Raw genomic sequence first — 17,286 nt, forward strand, 5'->3', positions numbered from 1 at the left:
AGGTACTATTTACTTTTTAGGGGTAAATAAGATCCAAGGGTGTACCTTTTGAAATGATACTGCCCCAGTGACAGCTGTTGGTTGCACTTGCATGTACTTACAGTGTAAAAGGCTGTGTTTAGGGGAAGGTACCTAATTATTACATGGGAAACAGGATTGAAAAATAAAGTGCTACCCAGCTTTTATTCTGAGAGTGTATAGACAGATTAAAACGCTTATCAATTTCTTTAAAATAGGAATTTCTAATTTTAATAGCAGAACAAATACTGTTGTAAAAACATCCCAGGATGCACCTCGTAAAGTTAGAGTAAATAAACAGTGTGCGAAGCTGTAATCTAGGCATGAAACTAAAATAAAACATAGTTTTGTTTTGTTTAATATTTTAGTCACTGCATAATTTCCATATATTATATCAGAATTTTAATGACTTTACTATTAGGAGGACTAAGTCTGCTTGTCCAAACTGCTAGCGCATGTGTTTTTTTTGTAACAAAAATTTCCTTCCGATACAGCAAAACATCTTAAAGGTCAGTTAAAACTGCGCTGAGCGACGGCAACAGACACTTCATTGGGTTTTGTCGGATCAGTGTGTGTTGGCGTCTGTCGGAGCTTGTATTTTTGCAGATTGACAGGTCAGGGAATGTCTGAGAAGTGAAGTACTGTAAACTGGTGATTGTCTGCGTTGGTCGGCATCTGTCGGGGCAGTGTGAATTGGCCTTAAAGGGATAGTTCACCCAAAAATGAAAATTCAGTTTACACACAAAAGAAGATATTTTGAAGAGTATTGGTAACCAAACTTTGACTATGACTTCCGTAGTGTGGAAAAAAAAATCAATGGGGTCCATCAACTGTTTGGTTACCCATATTCTTTAACATATCCTTTTTTGTCTTGTGAAGACTGTCCTAAGTAGGATTTTTTTATCCATTTATTATACTTTATTTTAATTTTATTAAAAACTAATGTTAAGTGATTTCAATGCCATTCACATTAGCATTATTTAAGAACGGAATCAGAGGTTATCTGTACTCAATGCGGACGGTTTACTGTTGTTCTGCTGCATAAAAAGGCCCAAAAGTTCCTGGTTTTTAATCCGTATTAGACAGAGAGAGGCCGCGCTTCAGTCACATTGAGTCAGAAAGGAAGGTGTGAGCAGAAAGACCTTCCGGGATAGCTGTTCTGCTCTACATCCGATGAACGGAACCGGAAAGAAAATTTGTGGATTTTATCGAATGCGCTTTATGGTTTTATACACACATTAGGAAAACATGCACTGTGAAGCATTTTGCAACATTGCACTAGATTTTCACTGCATACACGCACACTTTTTGAATATACTGCCAATGAACACTTCACCAGCTGCAAGACTTTTCTGCGCTGTGGTCACCCGTTCAGTCCCTGTGTGTGTGTGTATCGTCACACACATTGGTGTGTGTGTGTGTGTGTGCGCACAGGTGTGCGTGCAGAGCTTTTGTTTGAATGCTATTTTCCATCACCTACATTTTGGGTGTTGTTTTCCCCCTTTGTTACCAAGTAAAACGGTGCATCAGTCAAATCAATTAATAGATTTAAGAGTTGACTTGTTTCTGTTTAGAAATCATAAATTAAAATAAAAATCTGTTCTGATCTGTTTTCATATAGACCAAGCGCTTATGAAACTGAATGCTGTAAAATGAAAGTTGATATATGAGCACATCCGCACATTGATATACGAAAAATTTACCGTTTTTAATGTGTCTGTGTGTGTGGGGGGAGTTTCACACCTTTTTTCACTCTTGTTCTTAAATGTCTTTAAATCTTCAAAGACACTGAAATCATGACTTGTACATTCAGGTACCAAAAACTAAATCAAAGAGATATTCTCTCCCCCTGAATTCACAAAACTTTTCCATTCAGACTGATTTAAAAAATCTAAAAAATCTGATCTAATAGAGAAGACTTATGAATTTATACAATGAAAAGAAAATATAAATATTGTGTGTGTGTGTGTGCGTGTGCGTGTGCGTGTGTGTGTGTGTTTGTGTGTGTGTGTGTGTGTGTGTGTGCGTGACTAAATCATGATAAGCACAAGTGTCTTATCTAACTCTGCTTATAGCATCTTATCTTTTGGCACTTTCCTGTGACAGAATATGTTTTTGTTGCTGTGCTGCTTTGTGAATTTGTTTTATACAGCTAATCCTTTCATTACTAATTCATGTTTTATTTTAGAAACATAATTTAGTTTATAATTACCTTAATTATGGATATCTTTTATATAAATAATACATATATAATTCATATATACATATATAGTGGAAAACTACTAATCCGAAAAAAAAAAGTAAAGTAAATTTAAACATTTTTTTGTTTGTTACATCACTCCGTTAGCAAGCACTAACATTAGATATTATTCAATTAGCTATTCAAAACTCCTCAGTTTGTCTCATGCATGTCTGTATATTGTTTCTTTGAAAGCTATAGGCTCTTGATGTTTCCAGGTTCTCTCTTGTTCTCTCTTTCATTCTCTTTCTTTCTCTTGGTGACTTTTTTTTTGTCCTGTCACAGCACTCTTGTGTTCAACTCGAGGATTTCCGTTAGTGGAACCTTGAGGTTTTTCACTAGTTTACAGTGCAGAATGCTGTGATGGAGGTTTCAAGAGAAGCACAGAAAGAACCGCTACATAAACTAGGCGGACTTAAATTGACCGAATATCATTTAAGATGGGTTTTTAGGGATACGTTTCTTCTCCTCATTAATTATTTCGTGCAAATAATTTCGTGCATTTATTAAAACAGTAAAATAACTTGTGCCATCATAATTTGTTGGCTGTAAAATGGCACATCCAGTTTCCTTCATACACAGAGCGGTCATCGACAGGTGGGAAAACGGCGTCTTTTTGGGCGTTATAGTGTTTTCCTGACAACTACAGACAGTTTGGAAGAATAACTCCATATACATTTAATTTCAAAGCCGGTGCAAATATAAACGTTACAGCGCAAAATGGTGTTCACTAATAAAAAATCGTTTTATCAGCAGATATGGCCTGTTGAGGCGTCTGTGCTTAGTAGGGTTTGTGTTTACAGCAATAGTGTGCACCCTTACTTTACAGAGAAAAGAAAGACAGGGAAAAATCTCCATAAGTGCCTTTTGTGCATTTGCAGGTGTGTTTTTCTAGTTACTTTGCACTTTTCTTTTTTTTAGAAAATGTTTATTTATTATTTATTTAAGTTTTATAGAATTTTTTGACACTTCATTTCCATCTAAAGAATTAAAACGTTGTTGTCATTTGAAAGTGTGTAGGCCTACTTGTATTATTATGCTGTTATATTATGATTATATATTCAGTGGCATAAAATGGTCTTAAAATGGCAATAATATCGTTTATCGCAATTAGTTCTGGGACAATATATCGCACAACAAAAAGTAGTTATCGTGACAGGCCTTTCATTTTCTTTCTATATTTGCACATCCTTTTTTCGCTTGATCTTGAGATTATTCTGTGGAAAAAAAAGTTAAATAGATCTTTCTATCTTGTCTTGCTCTTTCTCTAATTTATCCTTCTCACTGTCATAATTTACTAGGTTTTTTTTAGTTGAGTATCTCAAAGAGATTCCAAAACGTGCATGTTAAAAATGTAGAGAAATTATGATGTTTTTGTATTTAGTGTATGTTGTCATTTTTTAAATGAGCAGTTTTATTTACATGGAACTTTTTAATATATATATATATATATATATATATATATATATATATATATATATATATATATATATATATATATATATATATAATTTTTTTTATTATTATTTTTTTTTTTACTCACTACATTTTTCAAAGTAAAAAAAAAAAACATCATATAACTGCAGTAGACCTGCACCATTTCCAGTGGCATTTCAGACCTAAATACTGAAGTTGCGGTATAGTTTTATGTAATGTTCCTCTATCAGTGGTACATCAAAGATAATCATTTACGACATATCACAGCTTACATCTTGCTTACAGTCATTTATATATATATATAGGTGAGATAGTATCTTCATTTCTGGAAAGATGTCTGATCTGAGAGATGCAATCACAAGTGCAAGTCTCTCACAGGCCTTAATAGGTACATTTCAACAGGTAAATCTACTTTGTTCAGTTTTAGTTCTGCTGTTAAATTAGTTGAATATGTTGGATAAGGCAACGCTTTATGCTGATCTTCAGCTGTGGTAAGTACCAGTGGGGTTTATGACTGCTAATAGTTTGTTATGTGTTCTAATTCTTATTTTAATTCACTTTAAGAATTATGATTTCTATCTAAAATGTGTAAGTGTTTTTAGAGTCTTAATAATGTTCAACTCTTTAGATTGGGAGTTCGATTTTACTGCAGATCTAATCATTCTCATACAGAATTTCTTTCTCTTTTTATTCTTTGGTATATTTTTCATCAGTTTCTCTGAGCAGAGACGAGAAACGTGAAGGCTTTTTTTGTTTGTATCAGCATGTGGTTTAGGTGAGCAGATAGCGCAGAAGAGAAAAGGAGAAATTTTCTCTTTATCAGCATGTGGTTTGTTTCAGAGAGATATAATGAGAATGAGCTTTTTGTCGATATGGAGATATTTCTCTTTATTTGGAGATTGTGTGTGCAAGTGAGCATGTAGGCATTAGAGTATTTTAAACGCAAAAGGATAGAAAACATGCAAGGAACCCAGAAAGAGGTTTATTTTTTTAGATTACAGGCCTTGAGTTTGAGAATGCGATGTGCAATTCAAAATACAGTTAAAACACCTGTGAAAGAACTTCATATTAACAGTACATTGTTCCCTTTTTTATGGACTTTTCTTAGAGTGCAGAAGAAAGAAAGAAAGAAAGAAAGAAAGAAAGAAAGAAAGAAAGAGAAAGAAAGAAAGCAGGGCAGGAGATTCAAGTCTATTGTTATTGGTTTTATTTCAATACGTAGTAACGGGAAATTCACTTAGTCCATTAATACCAAATTAACACGGCCCGCCAGCATCTAATCTTTTTCCAACAATGGCCATTCAAAAGTAGCTTTATATTCTAACATTTTTTTGCAAGAAACATACAAGTAAGTAACATTGTAAGTACAGAATTATAGTTAACCAAAACTAAAACCATAAAAAACATTTGTCACTTGAAATAAAACAGATTTTAAATGAAATAAAAAAAGTAAAAAGAAAACAAACCCCTCTTTATATTTATTTATATTCCAACTTGCCAATGCAATGATACTCATTTTTATTTAAAGTTGATGTACTAAAATATCTAAATCTAAATAAAAATGTATAAAAACTCTATAGAAATAAAAAAACTAATAAACATTACAAAAACACAAAGAAATTAAAATGATAACAGAAAATATAAAAATAAAAACCATTTCAAGATATTAATACAAATATTTAAATGATACTAAAATAGCACTGATTGTAAGTCTTTATATTTTATAAAGTATCTGTTTTTAGGGCTTATAAAAGCCTGAAGTGGACTTTTGAAACATCGTAAATCAAATATTGCCTGCTGCCTTTCACGTCACAGCTCAGGTTAATCAGTAGTGAAAAGGACTGTGCATGCGTGTTTCCGTGGTGCCATCAGCCAATCGGCATTGGCAATTAGGCACATGGCATTTAAGTTAAAGTGAGTGGCTCAAAAACCTGGCTTAAAATTGCATCCAATGCACAGGACGTCAACCCACATTCACACCTCCCTCATAGATTCACACTCAGACACGAGACCCACACTCTTGCAAAAACGGTTGCAAGGAGTTTCCTTCTGTGCCCCAAATCATAGCTTACCTTGACACAGTGACATAAACACACACTGACACAGAAACATGCACATGCTAATTACTTGCGCACACACATTCTTGATTATCCATACATCATTTGAAAATCAAAATATGATACATCAGGCTTTTGAGGAAGGTTTATTTGCATCTCTCAATCATCATTGTATTGCATATTGCATTATATGTTTTGCTCACACAATAAAAAACACAGTTTTGATCATAAATCTAAGCATTTAAATATCTTATTAAGACATATTATTACAAAATAGAGTTACAACTGATTAAATGTGTTTTATGTAATTACTCTGCTATACTGTTATAAAGATCTCAATGATTTACATTACAACCTATCAGAAATTCATCTTACATTTTGGCCATATGAAAATCAGCAACTGCAGCAAATTGCATATTCTTGCTCAGCTTGGGCTCAGCTTTTTTCCTCTGCGTATAAGTGCCATAATCTCACTGTATCTACTATATGAGTCTTAAAAGCCTGATGTATCAAATATGATACCCAAAAACTTTGAAACAGGATTGTTTAAATCTAGTTGCATGATATTGCCTGACAAATGTTGCATTTAGTTGCACTCTTACTATGCACCACTAAGACAATAAATATGAGATGTTTTGAAGAAGTTTTTTAAGAGTCCTGTTTTAGATTAATATTTCCACCAAAGTTTCTTTGGGAGGATTGGGAGAAGAGAGGATGAGAACGAAAAGGGCGGGGGGGGGAAGGGGGGGACATTCCTGGCAGTAAAAACACAGATGAAAGAGCGTATTACTGGCAGTCGCATCCTTTGTGAGCGAGACAGAGAGAGGGAAATAAAAAGCAAGATAATACATGCAAGAGGGAAAGTCAGAGTGAAAGAGAAGCCAGTAAACCACTTAAAAAGACTCTGAGGTTGACACCTTCATGTCCACCTCTTCACACTCAATATACCCCCAGTCTCAGTCAGTCTCGGTGAATCTCCCTGTTTTTTCATGATGTGTTATTTGATTTTTTTGTTTTTGTGAAAAAATGCCCTTCTTTGATTCACCCACTGTAAGAGCTTTGATGGACCAGGTGGGAAAACTCGTCATATGAAGCTTAAATTTCTGACATGAAAAGGTCAGACTGACATGACACATTCAGATTCCACTTTACCTCGAATCACCTTTTTTATTGATTTAAATATGATCATTCTAGCATTATAAGATGGCCTAGAAGAGAACCCAATATTGTTGTAGACTGTTCACACTATACTTAACCAATTAACGGCTTCATTAGCACCATGTTAAGGCCACTTTTAACTGGGTTTAGCAACATTTCACATGGGAGGGCTTTGAAGGGCATTAGCCGTGCCAAAGGTACCGTGTGAATTAGTAATGCAGGGTAAAGTATGAACGATGTGAAACCCTGAAAGAGATAACCAGGGTGGAAAGAGGAAAAAAAAAAAAAAAAAAATTGCCCATCAGCCAATTTTACTGTTCAATTAGTCAAATGTTAGCCTGACATCCTCAAACTCAGATTCTAGTCAGAATATGAGTCTGATACTGCTCAATTGGGCTGTGATTATGGGGTGTGTTTCAACCGAACCAGGAAGGAAAATGCCTCTGCACTCAATTGGATAGACCTACAACCAATCAGAGCAACCAATCAGACTGCAAGTGACGTATGTTCTTCATTCATCTTTCTGATCGACAAATGCCTTGATCGCGGTTCTCTGTTCCTCTTTTAAAATGAATGCGCTGTCGATATCTTTTATAACAGACGCGATGGCGGAATCTACACATCTCAATTCTCTAGCGGCAGCCTTCTTTGTTGTAAACAAATTCAACCCAAGGGCTCTTTGGTGACGTGGATTATTACGTTACTGTTGATCATCTGTCCATCATCATATAAAGTCCCGCCCTGACAATTTGATTGGTCCGAACAGCTCTGGTTCATGCATAGTTGCTCCACAACGGATCAAGTCCAGACCGAACTTCCTGACCTCAAATGTTGTGGGCGGGGCTAAGTTCGGCCGGCATCCAGTCTAGTCAAATGAATGAAAAGAAAAATTATATTAAAAACATTTATTAATTTATTAATTTGTTTGATCATTCATTCACAAAGCCCACTTTAAGTACACTTTGTACACCATTATTTTATTTAATAATTACATTTTAGAATTCCAGAAATTTGGGGTGAACTAAAACAGCAAATATCCAGATTTTTTGTTGTTTTGCTAATGTTAAAGCTTGTTTTTTGTGTTTTAACCCTTAAATGCATACCTCGGGTCTTTAGTGACCCGGGATGTCATTCACTACCCCCCTCCTCAGTCATTTTTTAAAGTTAGACATCAACCTTCTTAGTATTCCTCAATCAATTTATTATAAACAATATAACAAGAAAAAATAATACAATTATAAAAGAATTCCACATTCTATTTTTGAAAAAATTGTATAGGGTCGCTAACGACCCGAGGTGTGTAACAGTGCAAGTATATTTTTTTCTTTAGAACAATAATTGAATCTCTGATGACTGAATGACTTTATTCCTTATTTTATATTATTGCGACTAGGGGTGTAACAATATATCATGTCACAATATATCGCAATACAAAAATGCATCAATATGTATCATGGATAGTGACAATATGTACCGTGGATAGTTCACCCAAATTAAAAATTACTGTGTGAGAAAAAAAATCTAGTTTTCAGAGTTTTAGTGTGCTACATTAAACTACTATATATAATATTGAGTATAATGTATAATAATGCAATGGGGGAATATTTGTGGGTCCTGATAATGCCAAATGTCTACCAGTTACCAGTGAAAAGTGGCTTATATTATTTTAAATATATCTAGTGAGTGACCGAGTGCAAGCATATTTGTCTAAAATAATTCTGTATTTTCAGCTTCAGAATCATGAATATTTTTATTCTGGTGTCTCTATTGTCCTGTACATTTGGGTCACCAGCACCAAGTCCAAGCCTATTCATTTACACCCACAATGTAACACCAAATTTAGCATTTTAATCAACAGTACAATTTTTGTTAACCTTTTACCAAATGTCTTGGGAGTATCGCAATAATATCGTATTGTGAGTTCAGTATCGTGATATGTACCGTATTTTCCGGACTATAAGTCGCACTTTTTTTCATAGTTTGGCTGGCCCTGCGACTTATATTCAGGTGCGACTTATATATCAAAATTAATTCAGACTGAGATGAACCAAGATAAAACATTACCGTCTACAGCCGCGAGAGGGCGCTCTAGTTGGCGGAGTTATTCAGAAGCGACACCATATGAAGAAAATTTAATGGATTCAGTGATGTGGAATGAGATCGCGGGAGCTTGTTGAACTTGTTTACTGGTAACTTGCTTGTTGGACTCCCTGGCTTATGTTAATTTAGCCTATTCAGCCTCCCAGGTATATGTTCTTTATGCTATTGTGTAGCTGAATAACTGTTAATGTGTTGCGTTAACACACCGGACACCTACTCAGCCTGTTGTTCTGTGTGCTACTGTGTAGTTAAATAACTTGCCTTTCCAGATTAAATGTATGTTCTTGGTCTTGGATTTTGTGAAATAAATTTCTAAATAAATGCGACTTATACTCCAGTGCGACTTATATATGTTTTTTTCCTCTTCATGACGCATTTTTTGACTGATGCGACTTATACTCCGGAGCGACTTATAGTCCGGAAAATACGGTATGTATAGATGATATGTTAGATATAGATCCAGGTTGCTAAAGACCCGAATATGTAATAATGATTGCCGAAACATTAATGCATTTAATGGTTAAATAATTTTAAGCCATCTTGAGGCCCCTTTGGAATATTGCTGAGGTCCCCTAGCGGGGCCCCTTGGTTGAGAACCACTGATTTGCACGGATCCTGGCACTGAAAGTGAACTTTGGGCTCCTTTAGGTCAACTTCCATTATGGTTTTAGTGAACTTTCCATTCACACTTTTGTTTTTTGGGGTGATACTGTTTTTTTGTAGCTGCACCAAATGTTGATGTCTACTGACAGTTCACTTGACACCTATAACCACGACTTTGTTGTGCTACATTGACAACTATTTAAAATTGCGCAATATCAAAGTGAATCTAGAGGAATTTGTGTTCATAATTACATTATAAGCAATGCACAAAATGCACAGTGAACCAGACTCAATTCACATAAGAGAGAATTGTTGCTGTTTTAAGACACCACTGACACAACAGATGTGCACGTGAACGACAGAGCACAATCTGACCTGCACTGGCATGTTCCTTTCATCAAGATGTTAATGTATTGAAGTGTGTTGTTGCTTCTATATCTTGTCTACAAATGTAATTTGAGATACAGGCTGGTATTTGAGCAAAATGAAATGACCCACTACTGCACAAAATTTACTGACAGCTTTACATTAAGCTAGGATTAAAAATGACCCTTGGTTAACAATTTCAAGTATAAGCCCATTAGTTAAAACCTTTTTACAACTTTTTATTATTTGTTTTTTAATGTTTTGATATGCCTCAGTGGAGTATATCCACTATGAACTTTAACCTTGTATCATTCTCCCACTCACTTCCTCCTGTACACTTTCTCCCACCTGTATGTGTGCATTGTGTGTGTGCTTTTTGATGGAGAGGACTCATGTTCCTTGGTACTGGACGATGTGACCACATTACTTAGCCACACACACACATTGCTGGATTCCAAGAAATAAGTGGTTAGATTTACTGTCATTTTGACTGAAACACACACACACACACACAAAAACACACACACACACACACACACAAAAACACACACACACACACACACACACGTACAGAATACTTTTTTACTTACAGCTTAAGAACCTGCAAACATGCCACATGTCTTCTGAGACAAAACTCCAGAGCAGAACAGTAAAGATGGCATGAAATAAAAATAAGAACATCTGAAAGAAATCTATTTTCTACATGAATATTATTGATCTTATTGTGAACGATTCATCAATGCATATGTTGTTCATCAAAATGGATACCTGAAGATCCATAACTGGATCTTCAGGTGAAATGACAGACGTGTCTCTGGTGACATATGCTGGACTTCTTCAGTCAGTCTGCATAAACCCGTCTCTGTCTTAGAATCGACTGCAATTTATGTCACAATAGGGAAGAAAAGATCTGTCACTACTTCCGCTGCATTGCAACTTAAAGCACTAATGGATTTTAAGATGCATGTCTTTGAATTTTGTGTTTCTGATATTATTGTTAAATGCACAATAATCTCACTTTCCTTGTGCAAATGCAGGTGTGTATCTGTGTCTGCGTGTCAGGTTTTTCCTACATTTTCAGGACCAAATGTCCCCACTAGGATAGTAAAATCTAAAATCACCTACAGTACATAACAGGGATCAGCCAACATTCATTGTGAGGAAAACAATGTAATAAACATACTAAATAGTGTTTTTATTACATTTTGGGGAAAGAAAATATCATTAGCTTAGTATGCTAACTAAAGACACCAATATACACCATTTCGCAACATTAAACAAATGTGTAGGCTACATGTGCATGTGTGTGTACCACTCTTAAAAATAAAGGTTCTTTATTGGCATCAAGAATAACTTTCAACCTTCATGGAACCTTTACATTCCACAAAAAGAAGAAAATGGTTCCATTCTCTAAAAGAAGAAAATGGTTCTTTTTAGAACTGTTCACTGAAAGGTTCTTTTGGGAACTCAGAATGGTTCTTCTATGGCGTCACTGCAAAATCCCCCTTTTTGGATTCTTTATTTTTAAGAGAGTACACTGTACCACAGTAGAGCTGCAATTCATTCATACTTCTCCCTTTCCTTCATTGATGTACAAATGTACATTCATCTCTCTCTCTCTCTCTCTCTCTCTCTCTCTCTGTCTCTGTTCATTAGATTAGGATTTGTTAATGTGGCTTTCAGGGATAATCTTTAGTCTGTTACAAAACCAGTGTGTGTTTGTGTTTCAGGATGTTTGTGTATTTATACCCCTGTGTATTTATACCCTTGTATGTGTACATAAACTGCAAATACACTTAAGGGCATCTACTACAAAATAACCAATCATCCACTGTTTCATTAGTTCATTTTAATCAGTCTATCCATTCATCACAGAATACCGATTCAGAAATTGTAGCACTTATTTGGCCATTTTTAAATCTGAAAGCATCAATGCACATCTTCATCCACTCAAAAAAGTGTGTGTGTGGTCCTGGTAAACCGTATGTTATGGGGGCAAAATGTCGAAATCCTTGAAAACTGCTTATAAATCATAAATCAGTGATATTTTTTGAAAATGTAAGAATTCAGAAAGTTTTCTGTGATGGGTAGGGGATAGAATATACAGTTTGTACAGTATAAAAAACATTATGTATATGGTAAGTCCCCATAAATCATGAAAACCTAACGTGTGTGTGTGTGTGTGTGTGTGTGTGTGTGTGTGTGAGTTTGTTTTCATGACAACTGAGGACATTTTTATGATAACACACCTGCAAATGAGGACACTCGGGAAAATAGGTGATATATGAGGACATTTTGGGTGTCCTCATTTTTCAAATGGCTTTAAAAACATACTAAGCAGTGTTTTTTTTTTAATGTAAAAATGCAGAATGTTTCCTGTGATGGGTAGGTTTAGGGATAGGGGCAGTGTAGGGGGATAGAATATACAGTTTGTACAGTATAAAAACCATTACGCCTATGGAATGTCCTCACAAATCACATAAACATGGCTGAGTGTGTGTGTGTGTGTGTGTGTGTGTCTTACGTTCACCAAGGCAGCATTTATTGGATCAAAAACACAGTAAAACATTAATATATTAATAATATTGTCAAATAATATACAAATTGTGTCAAAATATAAACTTTGTTTAATATACTGTAACATGAAATGTATTCCTGTGATGGCAAAGCTGAATTTTTTGTATCATTACTCCAGTCTTCAATGTCACATGATCCTTCAGAAATCATTCTAATATGCTGATTTGGTGCTCAAGAAACACTTTTTATTGTGTTGATGTTAATGTTGAAAACAGTCTAAATTTTTTAAACCATGATACAATTTTTTTTTTAGGATTCTTTAATGAATATAAAGAACAGCATATATTTTAAATATAAATATTTTGCAACATTATAAATTTCTTTACTGTCACTGTTGATGCAATGCAATGATTTAATGCATCCTTGCTGAAAAAAAAAAAAAAAAACTTACCCCAAACTGGAACTTTTGAACTGATTTTTTTTGGTGAGCTATATAGCCCTCTGCTGGCTAGGATTGTAATCTGATGAATAGCATCAGGAATGATTTAAAGGAGCCGTATGTAAGATTGTGGCCAAAACTGGTACTGCAATCACTTTCAAATTACTGTAGAGCGGTGTATCCCCTCCCCCTCCCCCCTGACTCGAGGTTGAGGTTGCCAGATAGGCTGCAGGATCCAGCAGGAACGTAGGCTGCTACAAGGAGCTTTCAACTAGAGCAGAGCTGGCAACCCGGATGCCGAAACACTACTGACTTCGTGATTGGTAGATAGGTGGAGGGTGGAGCATCAGGCCAAAACACAACATGACAACATCAACATCAGTTGAGGGCTGCAACTTCACTTTTAAATGACAATATCCTGGCCGGACTACTGTTGTCAGTGATATAAGTATTTGAAATGAACATGATTTTTTAATGTCTAGTGACATATCAGGGCCATTTTATGATTAATTGAAATACATTTCTTACATACAGCTCCTTTAAATCAACTGTGACAGTTCTACACATTTGTGTTAAAGCACATGATCACGGCTTTAATCTCAGTTTTGATGTTGTGTTGCTTGTGTCTTTAGCTCAGATTGAGGTGATCCCATGTAAGATCTGTGGAGACAAGTCTTCAGGGGTTCATTATGGAGTCATCACTTGTGAGGGCTGCAAGGTAAGAAAAAGAAAATTACTTTACTAATGTCAAATATTTCTTTAGCACATTCCGCCTAATTGTTCCACACCTCGCCCACCTCTCTCTCTCTCTCTCTCTCTCTCTGCCTCTACAGGGCTTCTTCCGCAGAAGTCAGTCCTCCAGCGTGCAGTACTCGTGCTCCAGGCAGAGCAACTGCCCCATCGACCGTGCCAGCCGTAACCGCTGCCAGAGCTGCCGCCTCAAAAAATGTGTCGCTCAGGGGATGAGCCGCGATGGTCAGAAAGGATGGATGGATGGAAGAATGTTTGAATGGATGATTTATTGGAATGATATAGAAATACAATTTTGATACTCATTTTATACATGATTGCAATAATTAATTGTAGTGATGTTTTCTCGTCTCCCTCAGCGGTGAAGTTTGGCCGCATGTCCAAGCGTCAGAGAGACTCGCTGTTTGCAGAAGTCGAGAGACATCGACAACAGCAGCGTCTTCAGGCCAACTCAGTCCAAGAGCCTCAGTCTCTCCCAGCCTACCGATCCGGCAAAGAGCCCAGAGAACAGACATCACATCTCATCCCGCCTCTACCTCAAGCCTACCCTTATTCTGTAGAGCCTGAACTGCCAGGCTGCCCACCAGAGGTACATTCATACCTGGAGTGTCGCATAGGCGAGGCCCAGGCTCAGAGTTTGGCCTACAGGGTGTCCCACAGGAGAGGTGAGAGCAACAGCTTGTCAGCAGGTAGAGGTGAGAAATTCTCCCACATAATTGTATTTAACACTGATGGAATTACTCTTTCGGTCACTCTTTATATTAGGTGGCCTTAACTACTATGTACTTAACCATTTGATACAATATACTTAAATATGAACGATATGATGTCGTTGCATCGTGATTACATTTAAAGTACTTGCATTTAATTAACATTTGTTAATTTTACCCTAACTGTAAGCCAAACCCTTACTCCAAAATCTAACTCTAAAGGCCAATTCACACTACACCGACAGACGCCGACCAACGTCGACAATCACCAGATTACAGTATGTCACTTCACAGACATTCCCAACAGCAACAGACACCAACAGGGGTAACACAATGATCCGACAAAACCAGACGAAGTGTCTGTTCCCATTGGTCGGAGTTTGTTGGTGCAGTGTGAACTGGCCTAATCCACTATTCCTAACCCTAAAGCCTGCGACGGTCCGCTCACTGTCATCAGGAGGGTCCGCAGAAGTTTTCATCATCAGGAGGGTCCACAGACATCCACGCACACTGTCTGCGTACAGCCCAATTTTTGTGTCCGCACGGATGGTGTGTACATCAGTGCATGTGCGAGTGACTTGAGAGCTTGAAAACAAAGTCCACTAGATAGTGCCACGCGCCAAACGCATCTTTCCACACTCACGGCCAAAGGAGTGTATTTTGAAAGGCAACGGAACGGAACGTGGAAAGTAGACCCGGGCCTTAACCCTACCCTTAGGGCCGTTCACACAGCCACTGCACTACTTTTCCATAGTTTTTTTGATGTAAACAAAAACTAGACATGTTTGACAGTTGCGCTCGCACCCTTATTTCTAAACGCAACCATACCTCAAACTCACTAGCAATAATTGTGTGAATTTCCCAAAGTAAAATTTAGATACACAGTACATAGTCTTTTAGGTACATGGTAGTTAAGGCTACCCTAAGTTCAATTGTGACCTAATTTTCATCTAGAAATCTCATAAGATATTGTGGTTTATCATTTTCTCTTTTCTATCTTTCAGGATTTGACTCTACAAGGTCTACACCAGAGACTATTCTGAACATGAGCGGCAGTGAAATGGGGTTTCGTCCTTTTGACCCTGAGAGCTCGTTCTTTTCCTATCCGACCTCACTGCACATAGGTGAGAACCGCAAGCAGTTTAGCACATTTTTAAAATGTCATGTGCGCTATGTGGTGGAATGAAGTGGTTTAATAGGGTTAGGAGTTGAACTATGTTGTGTCGGAATGACGTGCATTCAGATTAACGTGTCTCTTTTTGTGTGATTTTTTTTTACAGAGGAGCTCTCTGCAAGTATCGTACGTTCTCACAGAGAGACGACTCAGTATCAACCGGAGGAACTGCAGGCTCTCAGATGGAAGGTTTTCAGCAGGGAGGAGATCCATGCTTACCAGAGCAAAGTACATGTCCTCTACTCTAATATATAACTAGCAAAACTGTAAATCCCAAAGTATACATCTGTTTTTTACATGTACGCTAAATGCCAATTCGCACCAACAGACACTTCATCGGGCTTTGTCGGATCATTGTGTTACCCCGGTCGGTGTCTGTTGCCGCTGGTCAGTGCTTGTTTTCGCCCATTGAACACGTTGAATCTGTGTTTTTTGGCTTGGGGAATGTATGAGAAGTGAAGTACTGTAATCTAGTGATTGTCCACATTGGTTGGCATCTGTCAGTGCAGCGTGAATTGGACTCAAGCGTCCAGTATCTGTGCTATTTCTCTCCAGAAGTCATGACCAATAAAATATCTTTGTACTCATTTAAAATTGAGTTGTATCTCTTAACCCCAGCTAAACGTGGCTGTCCATCGTTGTTGCCGTCTCATCAGTTTCTTTTCAAGCTGTGGGACAATGCGCTGCGTACACATGACAACTAACAAAACACATAAAACCAAATTATACTTTGGGCTTTACTGTGATGACCATGTGAAACACTGTAGCATTAGTCACACATTCCTCTTTCTGATCTAAGATAGAAGAAAAAATTACCAATTGTGAAAAATTATCAATCTCGCAATTACGAGAAATAAAATGGCAGTTGTAAAATATAAAGACAATAACAAGAAAAAAGGTTACAATGAAGATAAATAATTTCACAATTGTGAAAAATAGTTGCACGTCTTTTTTACCATTAAGGCCCCGATTTACTTCAAGCTAAATCGAAGAATGAATGAGTGTGATGCCATTTCAAACAAAATCTGGTCAAACTAAGTGTTTTGAGTTTGTTTCGAAACTTGAAAACTTTTTATTAAACTTCGAACTGACTGTTAAACACTTATGAACTGCCATTGGTCTATGACGATTATGCAATATGCTTGGAAATGTTTTTCATTTAATTTCTTCGCTCAGTCTGTCCAGATCAGACAAGAGTAAAAACATTAATACACTGGAGTGCCGAATTGCAAACATATCTACATCTCTATGATCGCTCATGCACAGCCATTACAGATTTGGAGATGGCCTGGAATTCCTGGAAATTTCTGCTATTTTGTTGTGTGTTTTTTGTTTTATTAAGAAAATAGCATGCATCACATATTTAAATACTAATACCAACAGCATTGGCATCGGGATGTTTGCAAACAGTGTAACATTTTAAATCTTCTTTTTACCCCTGGGTAAAGAATGAAGAACTTTGCAGTGAGAATATCAGGCCTTAAGACTTCATTCAAAAACATCAGCCAAACTTTTGACTTGTAGTGTGTGCAACACAGGCCCTCCCTTCTCACTTTCTCTCTCTCTCTGTCCTCTGTCTGTAGTCGGTGGATGAGATGTGGCAGCACTGTGCGGTGAGGTTGACCGATGCTGTTCAGTATGTGGTGGAATTTGCTAAACGTATCCCAGGATTCCGTCAGCTTTGTCAGAATGATCAAATCGCTCTCCTCAAGAGTGGT

General features: G+C 36.8%; 1 protein-coding gene across 2 annotated transcripts in view; it reads left to right on the forward strand.

The window, feature by feature from the left end:
* rorc (RAR-related orphan receptor C) overlaps positions 1-17,286 on the forward strand; it is a 36,901-nt gene that overhangs the window by 15,800 nt on the left and 3,815 nt on the right. For both annotated transcript variants that reach the window (XM_084089530.1, XM_084089531.1), the window contains 6 exons: positions 13,567-13,652; positions 13,768-13,909; positions 14,044-14,379; positions 15,399-15,518; positions 15,675-15,796; positions 17,152-17,284. In XM_084089530.1, coding sequence (XP_083945656.1) covers positions 13,567-13,652; positions 13,768-13,909; positions 14,044-14,379; positions 15,399-15,518; positions 15,675-15,796; positions 17,152-17,284 — 939 coding nt within the window. The remainder of the gene's footprint in view (positions 1-13,566; positions 13,653-13,767; positions 13,910-14,043; positions 14,380-15,398; positions 15,519-15,674; positions 15,797-17,151; positions 17,285-17,286) is intronic.

This window comes from Abramis brama (genome assembly GCF_963993115.1).
Source record: "Abramis brama genome assembly, chromosome: 17".
Lineage (NCBI taxonomy): Eukaryota > Metazoa > Chordata > Actinopteri > Cypriniformes > Leuciscidae > Abramis > Abramis brama.